Source organism: Buteo buteo, chromosome 15, assembly GCF_964188355.1.
Source record: "Buteo buteo chromosome 15, bButBut1.hap1.1, whole genome shotgun sequence".
In the NCBI taxonomy this organism is placed as follows: Eukaryota; Metazoa; Chordata; class Aves; order Accipitriformes; family Accipitridae; genus Buteo; species Buteo buteo.
In genome coordinates, this window is record NC_134185.1 from 28,629,425 (window position 1) to 28,644,683 (window position 15,259).

The 15,259-nt window shown below is 38.7% G+C and overlaps 1 protein-coding gene across 8 annotated transcripts in view; it reads right to left on the reverse strand.

Annotated features, from left to right (window-relative positions):
• Positions 1 to 8,417: 8,417 nt before the first annotated feature.
• Positions 8,418 to 15,259, reverse strand: part of TRDN (triadin) — a 239,720-nt gene continuing 232,878 nt past the window's right edge. For all 8 annotated transcript variants that reach the window (XM_075046871.1, XM_075046868.1, XM_075046869.1 and 5 more), the window contains one exon: positions 8,418 to 11,066. In XM_075046871.1, coding sequence (XP_074902972.1) covers positions 10,924 to 11,066 — 143 coding nt within the window. In that variant the 3' untranslated portion in view covers positions 8,418 to 10,923. The remainder of the gene's footprint in view (positions 11,067 to 15,259) is intronic.

The following is a 15,259-nucleotide window of genomic DNA, read 5'->3' on the forward strand; positions in this document are numbered from 1 at the left end:
ATGGTTAAAAAGACTGACCTGTTTTCTATTCTGTCATGAGTGATTGGCAGAAGCAGGCAATGGAACCAGTGTTGTTTCATAGAATCCTTCGTGGATGAGCAAGCCTTTGTGGAAGGCTGAGGCTGGAGCTGTGGAAAGGGAAAAAGTTTTACTGGTGTGATATCAGGCTCTGCACATCTCTTCCCACAGCTTAGATAGAAGGTATTTCATTGTCTCATGGGATATTAGTGATCATTTTTTTTTCTTTAACAAAGAAGAACAGAAGCATTATCTAATATTTGTTCCAATGGGAAAAAAAAATTAAACATCTGAAGATGCCTTTGGAGATATTAAAGGAGCAGAAAAGAGCAGAATTAATTAACTTTGGTATGAGCAGTTGGTTTTCTGTCAGGCACAGTGATGAGATCTGGGCCCTTCTGTTTTCCTTTCTTGTACCTGTGAGGGTATAATGGAATTATTGCCCATTGAAATTGGACAAGAGGATAGAACTCATTACACTTTTTGTGTAATCCCACGTATTTTTAAGTTTTTACATTAGACGAGCTTAGCAGTGACTGTTTTGCTTTTGTCAATTTTCAGGTTAAGACAAGTATTAACACAGTAATAGAGATTGGACTCATGATAGTTAAAGACCAGATGACTTTTTAGCTGAATTGTCATTATCATAGTATATAATTATTAATTTATATTATTATGATGTTAATGTTCACGTTAAGATGTGTGCCAAGCCCTGTGCAAATGATGGACAGTTACTAATAATGACAATTAACAGAGCATCCAGCCTAGAGTTTGGGAGCACTCTGCCTGGGTACCTTGTTTGGCACGAGCTGGGGTAACTACCCTGGCTCTGATAAACTCATGAAGCAAATGTCTCTCAGTCTTCACACACACGATGAGCCCCATCTCCATGAATACTTTTGAGACTATATCTGGTGGGTGAGGTAATTACTTGCCTGTGAGGTAACAGCAGTTTTGTCCCCAGGAAAAGTCAAGGTTTCCAACACATCACAGAAGCAAGCCTTTGCTGTCTAGTAATTATGCAGCACATGATCATCAGTTTTCCAAAGAGCACTGGGATCGCACTGTAGAGAGGGAATTTTTATTTCCCCCAAGGAACTAACAAAGTGGTTTGGGGTGATGTTTGTCCATCAGCAGAGGATCGTAAAGACAGCTCAGTGTGTTTGGGTGCTTGCTGGCCACAGAGAAGGAAACAAGAGAGAATGCTAATTTTTTAGAGGGTCAGCAGCTTCAGCTGCATAGCTGCAGATTTATGCTGGCTAGGCCAATTGATTTGATCAGGGACTGATATCCATCAAAGCTATTATAAAAAAATAATTGAACAAAAGCAGAGACAGCCCACTTGTGGTTTGCAAGGGAAATGGATTGAATTCCCTGTTCACAAAACTGAACATGAGCATTGTATATCCAAAGACAGGTCCTCAGAAATACTTGCAAAATTGAATGCTACTGTCCCAGGGAAGAATAGAAAATGCTCAAGAGTACTACAATTTAACTTTGTAGCAGTGAGCTTACTTTTTTTTGAGTTCCATAACCTCCAAATAGCCCAGGGCCTCATATTCCTCAAGCCTTGGCTTTGCTCTCATCTGCTTTCACTGTCCTCCTGCTTCTCATTTCTTCCTGGGGTGGCCAACTCCTTGCAGGTCTGGTGTCTTCTTTCAGCTGGAGAGGGGAGGAATGGAAGAAGGTCTTCCTCAGTAAGGAAAGATCCCAACAGCTCAGTTGCACTCATGTTTGTGCTCTCAATCTCTCGCTCTCACCTGTGTGATTTTCCACTCAATAGTTTGCCCCCAGGCCTCTTTCTCACAAGTCTAAAATTGGCTTCATAAAGCAGCCACTAGTTTGGATACTTTGGAAGGCTTTCCATTAAAAGAAAGTCTGTTTTTAAAAATTATTTGTCAGTTAATTTTAATGTACAAACATTAAATTTTAATATACAAATGTGCACATTTAGTATGATCTAAGCTGTTGTCCTAAATAAACATCTCAGTGCTCCAAAATTAAAAGCTTTACAGCTTTTCCACTTTTTCCTCTCCTGGAGAATACCAGTGATGGGCTTTGTTCGAATCTGTGCCTCCTGCAGGTCTTCATGGTAGGAAAAATCTGATTTTCAGGGTCAAATACAACAATAATTAGCATAGCTTCATCAATGAAGCACAGTGAAGTGATTTGTTCAGATCTCTGCCTCCTGTGGGTCTTCACAGTAGGCAAAATCCAATTCTGAGAGTCACATATAACAATAAATTGACATAGCTTCATCAGTGCCAATGGGAGAACAGTAATGTAAACTATTACTAAAATGGTGGTAATTGTGTCTGTGAAAAGATGAGACAGGGTAGCACTGGAGACTGAGACCTCTTATAAATACAGACAGCATGGAAAAAAGAAAGTGCTTAATCTACAAACCTTTTGTTAATTTGACCAAAATGGACTTTAAACAGTTGTGCTTTATTCCAGCCTGAATTATTGGACTTTATATAAAAGGCCACAGGATGAAATATAAAGGCCTATTTCATCTTTAAACCCCATGAATTTACAAATGGGTGCTGAAGGAGAGTGCTTCGCTCTCTGCGTGCTCACGTCCATGGGAGTACAGGTGCCTTGCTGCATACACGCACACACAGACATTTTTACTCATCAGTCTTTGCATGTTATTTTTTGCAATGGCTGTGAAAGCTATGTCCTCAGATTGCTGATATGGCGTAGCTCCACTAAATGTACTTTTCAAGTGATTGGTATCTGAGCCATCAACAGGTAAGAAGTCATCCACAGTGTGAAAAGCATTCATTGCTGATATCTCTGAAGACAGCATCTATGTCAAGTGATTCTGGATTTAATTATCAATTGCTGTTTTTGAAAAACAGCCTTTAAAGTGTATTCTTCCATACTATTCATCAGTGATCTTAGTAAAAGTATCAAACAGCCTCCCAAATTAATTTAAATAACTTTCTTTCACTTGAAAGTTTTGGTTAGGACAAAATAAGAGAACAGAAGTGGCTGATTTAAAAATGAAATAACAAAACTTGCTTATACCAATAGTTCCATGACAAGCCTAAAATACTCAGCTCCATACTAAAACTAAGGCTTTGCATCTTAGCCAATGATTTTATTTTTACAGCATATTAATATTAGAGAACAAATGTTAGAGAATTATTTTAACACTAAAAATACACATATATCTAAACAAAAGCAGAGAACAGTACATTCTTGGAAGCAAAAGACTGACAAAGGTTGCATGCAATAGAAGCCCTTTGTAGTAGGGGTCTCAACGTGAAGGGTGAAAGCTGCCGAATGGGGTCATACTCAAACCTTGTTAACTGCTCTATTGGCGCAATTTTTTTTCAGAGAATTTATGATGCCAACCAAATTGCAGAAACCCTTTCTGTTGCAGTATGCCAATCACTACTGTCCATGAAAGAGCTGCTCACAAACAGATGAACCTGTAAAATATCCCTATGAAAAATCTGAATTGGTCTCCCATACCTGGATTCATTTTACAATATTTTTGCCTTTGGTTACATGGACTTATCATTCTAACTAATTGTAACACACTGAAACAATAGGACATCAACAGCACTGCTATAAACTGAAAATGCTAGGCTATTTTTGCCTTAAATCATTAAGTTTCAGGCAAATTAGAGGCATGCTGTTGGTTTTATTTCCTGGAAGCTGAAGCACCCAGATGTTTCATTTTTGTGACATTTAACATTTAATAACTTCACTGTCATCGGTACTAATTTTCCAAGTGCCTTTTTTGCTTTTGTTTTGAAAATGAATATGTGAAAAAATGTTTGGGTACTTCAGTTTTCTCTTCTACTTTTTGGGGAAGCTTCCAAAATGATTAGCTAAGTGATGAATCAGTTAGAAAAAGTGGATTCAGGGTGCGATCCAAATGTCCTTAAAGTCTATAGAATTCTATTAAATTCTATTACTTGTGCCTAGAGATGACAAATAAGTTGGCAAGGCATTCCTGGGAAAAACACTCTTGACAACTAATTTAAACTGATTTAAACAGTTAAAATCTTCTTAGAAAAGTGGATATTTTAAGTAGTTTTTGTTTTATATCTTTATAATTTTTTTTACATTTTTTTGTGCATTTGAAAAGAACAGTTAATGCTATTGGACTCACCACTCCAGGTTCCTTGTTCTAGTTTACTAATCTGATCTATCACAGAACATGTTGTCATTCCAAATGAAATGTCAGTGGTAGATATGCAAGTATAGTATACACTCACACACACACACACACATATATATATGAGAGCAGAACACGGTATTGACTTCCCCACTCTAAAAAATCACCAAGCAGTAATGATTTATTCAGATTTTCTCAAGCCAGACTTACACCCACTCACATCAAGGTCAAGGAGAGAACAAAGAAACTCAGTTGTTTTGAGAAAGAGTGACCGTATCACTTTGACAGGAAGATACAATATTTAGAGAGGCATATGGAAGGTTCTCATCAAGTTGTCTTCATGTTGCCTTTTCTTCATTGAAATGCTACAGATAAGCTCTAATTTAACAGCATGGTACTCAAGACTCCTCCTTTGCATTGTTCATCTTCTGAAAGAAAAAAACACAGAAGGTGGGTTGCACAATAAATGTGCATTTATATCTTTGTCATTCAGCTGGAAAGTGTGTTGGAGCATTAATGTCAGCAGCTTTATTTTCCCATTTCTTTGACAGGTCCAAAACTGAGAAGACCTTGCTTTTGTAATGCCCCTCTGCAGAATAAAAAAACCAGCCTATTAAGGTGTTTCTGTTTTACCATAATTACAATTTTTCAGTTTGGTGATTTGGTTTCAAAGAATGTTCACTTTTTCTCCTAGCTGGAGCTTAGCATGGGGTAGGTGAGAGAATAAATGTATGAGCAAAATTTAGCACAAAAAATGAGAAAACTTTAGAATTATCAAAGCAAATATCACACTTATCAGGAAGAAGCTGCTTATTACCTCCACTACTAACCACGTTCAGTGATTTGCTGGTTCAAACACCAGACAATATTACCTAATATGATTTCCTATTGGTGACTGACACAAACTCCAAAGGTTTAGGATATGGGCGTACTTATTACCATTAGATATTCTGAGAGAAAATGAAGAGAAATTTTCAGGTAAAAACATATCTGGAAAGAAGTTTGCCTGTGGGCAGAGTATCCTTTCATCTAAAGAAAATGAGACCACTTACGTTTTTCTTAAGACAGAACAAGAACCAAACTGAAGGGAACACAGGGGTCACATTGGTCATTTGAGCAAGGACATTTTTTTCCCCCTTTGAGAATAAGCAACCCATGCAAAGAAACAGGTTCAAAGTTTTAAACAAATTTTATCTAGTCACTATTGGTAAAAGAGAACCTCCTTTCCCCCCATACATAATAAAAGTGATATCTGGAAAGTGCATTTTTTGCAATACCTTTCCAAAAGGAAGCATCACTGAGTAAATTAAATTGCTGGGCATGTGGACCAGGGAAAACAAAATAGTGTTCTAAAAATGTTATTCATTTCTATCATAATAAAAGACAAGACTGGAAATTGAAGAAAACTCCTGAGAAGTATTTACAGCAATAACTAACACAGTTCTTGAGATGTGAGTACTGCAGAACAGATTGTTGTGTAGAGAATGTATCACAAGCAACGAGTATATACCATAAACCAAGAGAAAAACCACAAAATGTCATGTTATTTCATTGTTTAATTGAAAGGCCAAGAATTCTACATTGAGAGGTACACTCTGTATAAGGAGGTTTTGCCCACAGGTGAATAATATGACTCCTTAACTAGTTGGCTAATTGGGAATTTCTGGAAAACCTCACTCAGGATAAATGGATGGTATGAAAGCTAGATATCTTGTGACCTTTTCAGGTGTATAAATAATGCATGCTTCATATTTTCATTTGCCTTTGTGTTTCTTCCTTCTGGAGAACTAAAAGGTGACAGAAATATCACGATCTCAAAGCTGACTCTTTAGCAAATTCCTCTTCTTTTATGCATAGTTCCTGCCTAGGAACCCTCATAAGGCATTTGATATTTCCTCTTATTTCGTCAGTTACCAGCCCCTCACACCTTCGCTTTCTCCTTCACCCAGTGCTATTTATGGTATAATTTTACTTTTTTTTCTTGGCTTCCAAACTCTTGAATCCTTGGAAAGAAGTGCTACTCATGGTATGCAACTGTGGGCAGTCTGCAGCTGACTGTCTTAAGTCCAAAGCAGCTTAAACAGCCAGTGTTCTCCCTGAGGGAGTAAGTCTTTCACTCATTTCTTACTATGCTGAGTGGATTATACAGTGGGATGGTGAAGTGGAAGTAAAGCATTAAGTAAGATAGGAAAGGAAAGAGTCTTTCAGCTGCTCTCCTGAGTGCCTGTGTCCTGGCAGATAAAGACATCCCTCTGCAACTGTGCTTACTGCATTTCTCATATTATGTTGGATTAAAGCAGTGTCATAGAGTTTTTCTGCAGGGAATTTGGCGTGTAAACTACAGTGTATTAAGTAGTAAATGGCTGTGTATAAACAACCTAGCGGTGTAGTTCTAGAGTTGGGGACCAATGGGATAAATCTTTGTGGCAAGGTGCAAGTTATGTATCTTCTGCCTTGTGTTCTAAGTGGAGACCCTAAATGTGGGCACAAATAGCAATTTGTTGCCATTCAGTAGGAGGTGTATAGGATCTGTGTAACAGCCAGCTGTGGTGGGTTAGCCTTGGCGAACAGCTGAACTCCCACCTAGCTGCTCGCTCGCTTCTGCCCTCGGGGGGAGAAAATAGGAAGAACAGGAATGAGAAAGCTTGTGGGTCGAGATAAAGACAGGCAGGTTCATTACTAATTACTGTTGTGGACAAAGCGACCTCAGGGAAAATTAACTCATAAAAATGTAATTGCTAATTTGGATAGTGGGAAACAGAAAGACGAACATCAACACTTTTCCTCCCCCCTTTCCCAAGCTCAAGTTCACTCCTTCACTCCAGTCTCTAGCAGTTATGGTTCCTCTCTGCTGCTCTGTCCTCCTCACACTTTTTGCCTGCTCTGGCATCGGTCCTCCACAGGCTGCAGGGCAATCTCTGCTCCGGCGCAGTGCACCTCCTCTTCCTCCTCCTCTTCCGACCTTGGTGCTCCCTCTGCTGCTTCTCTCTCTCTCTTTCTTCCACCCTCCTCTCTCTCTGTGGCATTGTCTGCCCTTCCTCACACACGCATTCCCTGAGGCGCCGCCATCTTGGCTGCAGGCCTCAGCCGTGCCCTGTGGCTGGAACCGGCTGGAACCGGCCGTGTCCGGCACGAGGCAGCCCCGGCCTCTCCTCACAGAGGTCCCCCTCCAACCCCCACCAGCACCTGGGCACCTACACCAAGTACACTGGCACAGTTAATCACCAAAATAGCTTCTTACACAGACTTTCCGACCTTCCCTCGGAAATCGTGTCAGCAACCGGAGCAACAGAAATGAGCCGTTCAGAAAAGCTCTCGTTGGAAGGTTTTATAATGGACAAAATCAGACTCCAGCGGTGGCGTGGGTAGAAATGTGAAACACTGAACATGGGCTGAGGGCTGTGGACGGGGCCCGTGGGCTGTGCAAGCGAGAGCAGGCAGCTCTGGGGTGGGCAACCTACTCTTGGCCGAGCAGTGAAAAATTGATATTGTTGGGCTTGGTCAAGTCTTGATTTTCAGAGCTGCTGGAAATTTACTGTTCCTGTTGACTTCAGCAGGATTTTAGCATTTCAGAGAAAGGTGCATTTTCGAGGAGAAGGGATTAGAAATACCCATCTACCTGCACAGCCAAACTGCCGATCAACAAACCTCCCACATGGGAATGGTCACCAAACTCCATGGGGCAAAAGACTCTTGAACCCCAATGCAGAGCTGTGGAACTGCAGCCGTGCTGTCTTCAGGCTGTAGTCCGGTTCATGCACCAGCTCACCTGTTTTAGCAATTGCTGATACAGGCGAGCTATATTTTCTTTGGTGGTGGTGGGGGGATCTCACTATTTTTACTCTCTCATTTTCCTGGTGGTCATTTTCCCAATTGTCTGGACTACAGACTAGTCATTGGACTTTGCAGGTTTGTCTGTATTGGTTGTGCAGTTGTATTTTAAATAACCACTTTGATGAACATACGTGATTTTGGTAAAGACAAAGTCCTACCTTGAATGACTGCAGCAACCACTTAGGTTTTTGTATGTCAGAGTGTAATCCACAAAGTGTATAAAAAGACTAGCTAAGATAAGCATTGCAAAAAGCTCATTAGGAATAAATATAATGCTGAATGGTTCATTTTTCTAGCCTAATTGTAAGAAATGCCACATCTTTATATTCAGAAGATCTGTATATGCTTAGCAGGGATAGAAAACTTACATGTGTAAACCCTTGTCCTCCACTTTTGGATTCACAGGAAAACATATCACAGCCACTGGGAACAAGGTTTATATTTTTTATTTTCCAAAATGGATAACAATCAGCATATGATTTTGCAATATTTCAGGCTAATTTGAGTAAAACCCATGCAATTCAAGTATTTTTTTCAAAGTTTCCAGGTGAATTTAAAGAGAAAAATGCTTGCCACTTTGAGAGTGTACCTGTTACTCCTGTTCTTTGAGGCAGTGACTAAGATTAGGAAACAACAATAAAATGACTGATTTTATATCACTTACTCAATGATATTAATTGTTTATATTTCCAAAGCTTTCAGATATCTAATTGAAACACTACGGAAATGAGATCTGGAACATATTTTTGTCACCTCCCAACTCAAATTGGAAGAAAGGATTAAGGCTAACTGTAATGAAAAAATGTATTTTGCCAAAAGAAGCTGAAAAAAATAACAGCTTATAGTATATTAGAATTTTGTCCTGATTATTGGAATTAGAGAAGGTCTTGAATTAAATAACTGATTTTCACAAAGTTATAATCTCATTTTAAGACAGTTTTCACAGTAAAAATCTAGGGCAAAATCACAAACTGGGAAGGAAAAGAAGTCACTGGAAATATAAAAAGGCCCACTGAAAGAAAATTAAAGATTGTCATTTTACTATGAAATATTCTCTGTTTGTAGCTCTATCTCCTGAGCAGATTTCACAGGTGACCGTGGAGGCATTCACCATGAACACTTTTATCTGCAGCGTGCTCCTATGTGGGAAGAGCTATTCCAAGGGCAGAACCTGTTCCTACCTCTTTCCAGAAACCACTGTCTAGACTGTTTTTGCAATGACGGTTTTTGCAGCACAGGACCTGTGCAATATGAGAGCGCATTAAGACCAAGAACCCAGTTCATGTACGGCCATGACCAGTAATCAGAGAGTACCAACCTGACCCAGCAGTGTAACAGCAAATATTTCTGAATTGCATTAACCTGTCATAGACTCAGTTGTCCAAAACTTGTGTGAGTAAATTATTTGCTTAAGGTAAGAATGGATCAGCATGGAGAGGAGATAGGGAAAGGGCTGATGTTATCTTGAACTATGCTAAAAATAAAAAAGCAGTATATAGTTACTGGTGTGATCAGACTTTACAAGTAGCCAGGTTGTACGAAGAGCATCATGCTGCTTCACCAGATAACTATATAACTAAGATCACTGCTGTACATTTCACAGATTAAATGCAAAAATATAGTAAGGAGATACAAACAAATAGCAGCTTGCAAAAACATGATTATTTACATTGCCAGACGTACAGACAATTGAGATGCCAGTTTTCAGTCATGTGCCTTCACATGGATCAAATGCCATCCCATCTCTTTCTTAAGGCAACAAATCCATTATTCCTACAGAAATGCACAAAAGAATGTTGAGGATTGGCTTATCTACTTCCATTTCTCATTTATGAGCTACCAACAGTAGTGTGCTGTGAGGAAGTCCTTTCGTTTCATCTAGTAAAATCAGCTACCTGGATTATTTCATATGCTCCTGTTTGGGTTTCTTTGTGTGTTTGTTTGTTTGTTTTGTTCACCGATCTGAAATTGCACCAAACTGGCGTGCTTACCTATTGGAAATTTGGGTTGCCTTAGTTTCATAAGTGGCATCTCACATCCTAGCTTTTCATCTGACTTATGCTAATGGCAAATGATTGGCTGGCATATTCTCCATTTACATGGTCTTCACTGCAAGTCAATCTGATTTACCCACAGAAGAAAAGTAGAAGTACTAAAATTATTTCACTTGTTTCTTAGGACATTCATGTTGGTAAACCCCTGGTTTTCCTCACCTTTGCCATGTTGCTTCACTTTTTCTGCTCACTTTGGGCTTTAGAAAGTGAAGAGTTTGTATTTCACAAACAGGCAGGGCAAACAGACTGCGCTTTCACTACTTCAAGTTAAATAGAAATATTCATCATTAACATGACGTGTGGAGGCAACTTACTGATAGTATATTGAGCTGCTCCGAATAAGTGTGAGCTTCAGGCTACACTGGTCAATGAGACATAAAAATAGCACCAGTCACAGAGCACATTTTCATGACTTAGTGAGGCTTTTTCCTGTCAGCAATTTGATTGAACGTTAAGAAGAAATGATTTAGGATCGCAGGTAGTTTTGCAATCTTGCTGATATAAGAGCTACATTCAACCTTTCACTCCCTAGATAAGATTAAATGGAAAACAGACTCACTTCAATGCTGAGCAGGTAGGTAAAGAAAAACAAGAAGAGCAAAAGAGGCAGGAAAACACACACACACACGCTCACACACACAACCAGGTCAATGCTTTGTTAGCATTGCAGCCTTTCCATGAGAAATGGGGCACTTTTACATTTCTACCTTTCTCAAACAGGGTTCATTACTGCTTGTTTTTCCTCTGCCCCATGGAAACATTTTCCAGGTACATGTGTCCAAGTGGATCACATTCTTGCAATGACAAGTACCACTGTAACTACTGTGGACCTCAGCAGAAAGATAAAGTGCAATATGTGAGTGATCTCAGGACTCAGTCTCTCTACTGCCCTGGTTTCCTTGTCTTTCTCTTGGAAGTCTTTGAATGAGTCTTTTCTTCCTTGTTGGAAGGGGGATTAGTGGGAAACTGCAGTCCAAATCCATTAGGTCCATTTAGGAAGACGCATTGAAAGTAGCGGACAGGAGCTAGGAAAACAAGGAAGAGATGGTTAATGTTTATGGCTTCCAAACTGGGGCCATGAGTCCATTCCATGTTCTTTCAGAAAACATCTGTATAATTTCATTCCCATTATGTGAGTTATAACAGCACAAATCCCTAGTGCAAGCCAGGTTCCACATATCAACAAGATTTTAGTCAAAAGGCTCAATGAGACATCTTTATAGCACAAGATGAGAAATTATTGACAATTTCACACTTAAATCCATTATTCCTCTAGTGTTAGAGTCCTACTTCTCCCAGAATATTTGCATTTTGGGACAGCTGAATGGAAACCCCCAAAATTCACACATATATTTTCTGATTTTATATTTCACAGCCACTTTCAGATACATTGAGGAGATCCAGAAGGACTCACATCTAATAGTGATAATGACATATTTTATTAGGCTTCAAGCAAATTAAGCAAATAAAAGGATCATAAATGACGGTACCTCTTTCCTAGTCTTTCACAATCAGGGAGGTTTTCTCCCTTTTGATTTTTGAGCTCTAGCCTGTGTAGTCACACTTCTTCCTATTATGTTTTAAAAGCTTTCAAGAACACATACTTTACCACAGATGGAATTGATCTAATTTATTCCAAAAGCTGAGTTTTTCACTCTGAGATTAAGGTTGACAAGATTTTAAAAGATAACTATTAGTCAGTTACGTGTTTGAGAAAATGATTGGAGGAATGTTGGCATCTGAAACGAGTTAGTTTTCATGCAATTGATTTTCTGATGACTTTTTCTTTCCTCTGCTGTTCATCCCATATTAAAAAAAAAAGAGCTGTTCCCTGTGACAGTTCTGAACTGAGATGGACTCCAGGGCTCCCTGTGTTATAAACTGAGGTGCAGGGTTTATTTATCAACTACCATGTCACAGTAAATGTTGGAACACAGAGTGGTGTGTCGGAAATGCTGGTGTATTTGATCCAATTATACTATCCTTTGTCGTCGTCTTCCCTGACTTGCGCAAAGGTTACATCTTTGTTATCCATAAAGCACACTTGAAAATGGAGTTGGAAATCAGATCCTTCTGCAAATGACTTACTGCTTTTCCACTAAATCTAAGAATGGAAACAATTTTTCCCCCCAAATTTTCAGTATTTCTGATGTTCCTCTGTCAGATGAATCTGAGATTTCTTTGGAAAACACAGAAAGCAACTCCCATGACTAGAACTCACAGCCCAAACGTGACAGACCAAGGTTCCCCTGCGAGGCCTGGCAAGCCACGAACCAGTTGCATGGTGTGGATGTGCTATGTCCTCTACCATTGGCCATTTTACAAAGACACTTGGGCAAGACCAGAAAGTTTCTGGGATATGTTATTTTTTCAACGGATAAACTTACTCCATCCTTGAACTAAAGTACTTGTTGTGAGTAAAATTAACTAAAAGTAGTACATTGCCACAAAACCTGCTATGATCGAAAACAATGCCTATCAAAGTACTTTGTCAGAGATTTCTCAATCAGTTCTTCTTTAAAAAAAACCCAAACAAACACACAATCCCCTAAAGTTTAATCCCAGTAGGTGCCAGTTTGATAAAGAGAAATACTTTACAGGATGAAAGCTGCCAATTAAAATCTCACCTTTCGCTGTTTATGTAGAAATTATTTCTGTATATTCCTCTTAAGGATATAAAGATGAAAATAAAAAAGTCAGTAACTCTGTCTTCTTTATGAAGAAGGCAAGTAGGGCATCATGCACTTTCTAGCCCAAATAAATACTAATAAATAGTTTACTTAACAGTAAAAAAAAAAATTATTATACCCCCTGTATTTTACATGCTATCAGAATGCAAAAATTTAGCTCTTTTTCTTTACATGCATTCACAAAGTCCTGATACGTACTAGCTTATGCAGCTACATACTTACGAGCATTTTAAACATGGTAATATATTGTAATTATAGCATGCCTGACACCACAGCATTTTCCAGAGGTGTTATCTGATCATAATTTTAAAATCACTAGTAGCGGTGGCCACTGCAATCATTTCACTTGAAAATCTGACTTACGGTCTGTTGTTAAAAGACACTAAATTCACAGAGGGAAAGGGCAATGGCAAACTTTCAGATTTTTGCAACTTAGCCAAAAGCTACAAACTGATTGCATGGGCTGTAGTGCTAAATCTGAAAAATTGGCACAGAAAATAAGTATTTTGAAAAAAAAAATCTAAAATGTATGTGTATTTGGAATGTGTAATGCTAAAGATCATGCTTGAATCTGTTATTTCTGAGATACCTGTGTTTGTGAAGTAAGCCCTATTGTTTGGCTAATATATACTTATGTTGAGGGCAACATTTTGACGTCACATTCAAATGTTCATATAGCCTGTTACTTATCATCTGTCTTCAGAAAATACCAGGAAAACGTAGGATAAGGAAGAAACTCAGGAGAGATAAGGACGGTAGTAATGACTTTTATTAAGTTTGCCTGGTACTTCCTTTCTTAAGACTCTAATTCCATTCATTTGTTACCATATTTAACTACCTGTGGTGAAACTTTCAGTGTTGAAATTAGTGGCAGGCTGAGTTTGGTTTTTGGCGAAGAACACCAAAAGAGCAATGTAGGTATATTTAAAAAAACCCACAAAACAAAACAGCTAGGGGAAAAAAAAAAAAGGTTTTCTTTCCTTGGTATAAAAAATCTTTTCTTTAAAAAGTGTCAGTATCCTAGGGAGCTAGAGGGGCAATGTTGAGGGCAGAAGACTTCTGACTTTTGTGTCAAGGGTGATGAGACTGAGATGGGAAGCCATGGAGGAGATTGACCACTCAAGCAAAAAAAGTGGTCTGCTGTCGTAGGAGACCAACACTAATCTAACAAAGTGCCTGGGCCAGGTGGTACTTGGAGTGACTGGAAGGAAAAATAGGTGATGTACAACTTGACCAAAGAGCTTGAGGGAAAAATGGACGTAGCTGTGTCAAGAGACTGTAGCCAAGGAACGGGAAAGTGATAGGAGAACCTCATGTTAGGAAGGTTGACAAGGGCTGGAGATTATGACAGATAGAAAAAACCAAAGAATAGGAGTTACTTTGTGGACAAACAGAGAGTGGGAAAGCCTAAAGAGTGGAAGTAAGATAGGATAAACACCCAAAACAGGACAGGAATAAGAACAAGGGGACTAGAAAGGCAGGATATGTACAAGAATTTTTAAGAAAAGGAGGAAAAAATAATTAAACTTCTTCCAGGAGAAGTGTGTAAGGGGTATGAGGCTCAAAACCCTATGAATATTGCAGCATACTGTCTTCCAAAACCAGTTTTTTGTACAATCGCTCTGCTGTCGACCAGCAGTCAAAACCACCGGTAAAGCACTTTATCCCTCTTCAGTGCTCACACATTTTGAGGAGGACATCCTAATGCTGTTGAGAATTTTTCCTTTAGTTCAAATGACAGAAGCCCTTGCTAAGGGTCCAGCCCTTAGGGTCTGCAGGGACTGTAACGTCAGGCTCTGGACCAGCACGTATGGGTGTGCAGGGCCAAAAGCTGCTTCCACACTTACACTGACTAAGTCTCCTCTTCCCTATGGGATGAGTAAAACAGTAAGAGGAATTAACCTGCAGGAGGTTTCCCCTAGCCTCTGAGGCACAGGCAAGGTGGCAGCCAATGAGAAATTTAGCTGTAACAGCTTTTTACTGGAGAAAAGCTTTCTGAAAAAAGGGAAAGATACAGGTTCTGCTTACAAAAAAAAAAAAAAAAATTAAAAAATCAAAGTCCGCAAAAGAATTAATAACTCTTTTTCTACTGTTTCATCTTGAGGAAGGACATACTAAAAAAAGCAAGTACTTTTTTCATCAATACTAAACAGACTATAGTAGAGAATTTAAAATATCCAAATATCCAAAAGCAACTTTATAAATAAAAAGTGATAACTGAAAGAAAAATTTGGAAACTCCACCTTTTGATTTTCAAAACTTTTAAATGAAACTTTTCTCAAATTCTTTGGAAAATATACAAATATTTCTGATTTTTTTTTTTAATTTTTAACTGGAATGTCACTGGAATTAATCTGAAATGTTTCATTCTGAAATGAAAAGTCCGCATTTTCTTCAATTTTTTTTGGGGTGGGTAGACAAACTAAAGCACAATGTTTCAGGGATTTATCCTAATATTAAAGCAATGTTTATACATGAGTAAATTAAGCAGATTCACTTGCTAAAAGATTGAACTGTTTTGATACATT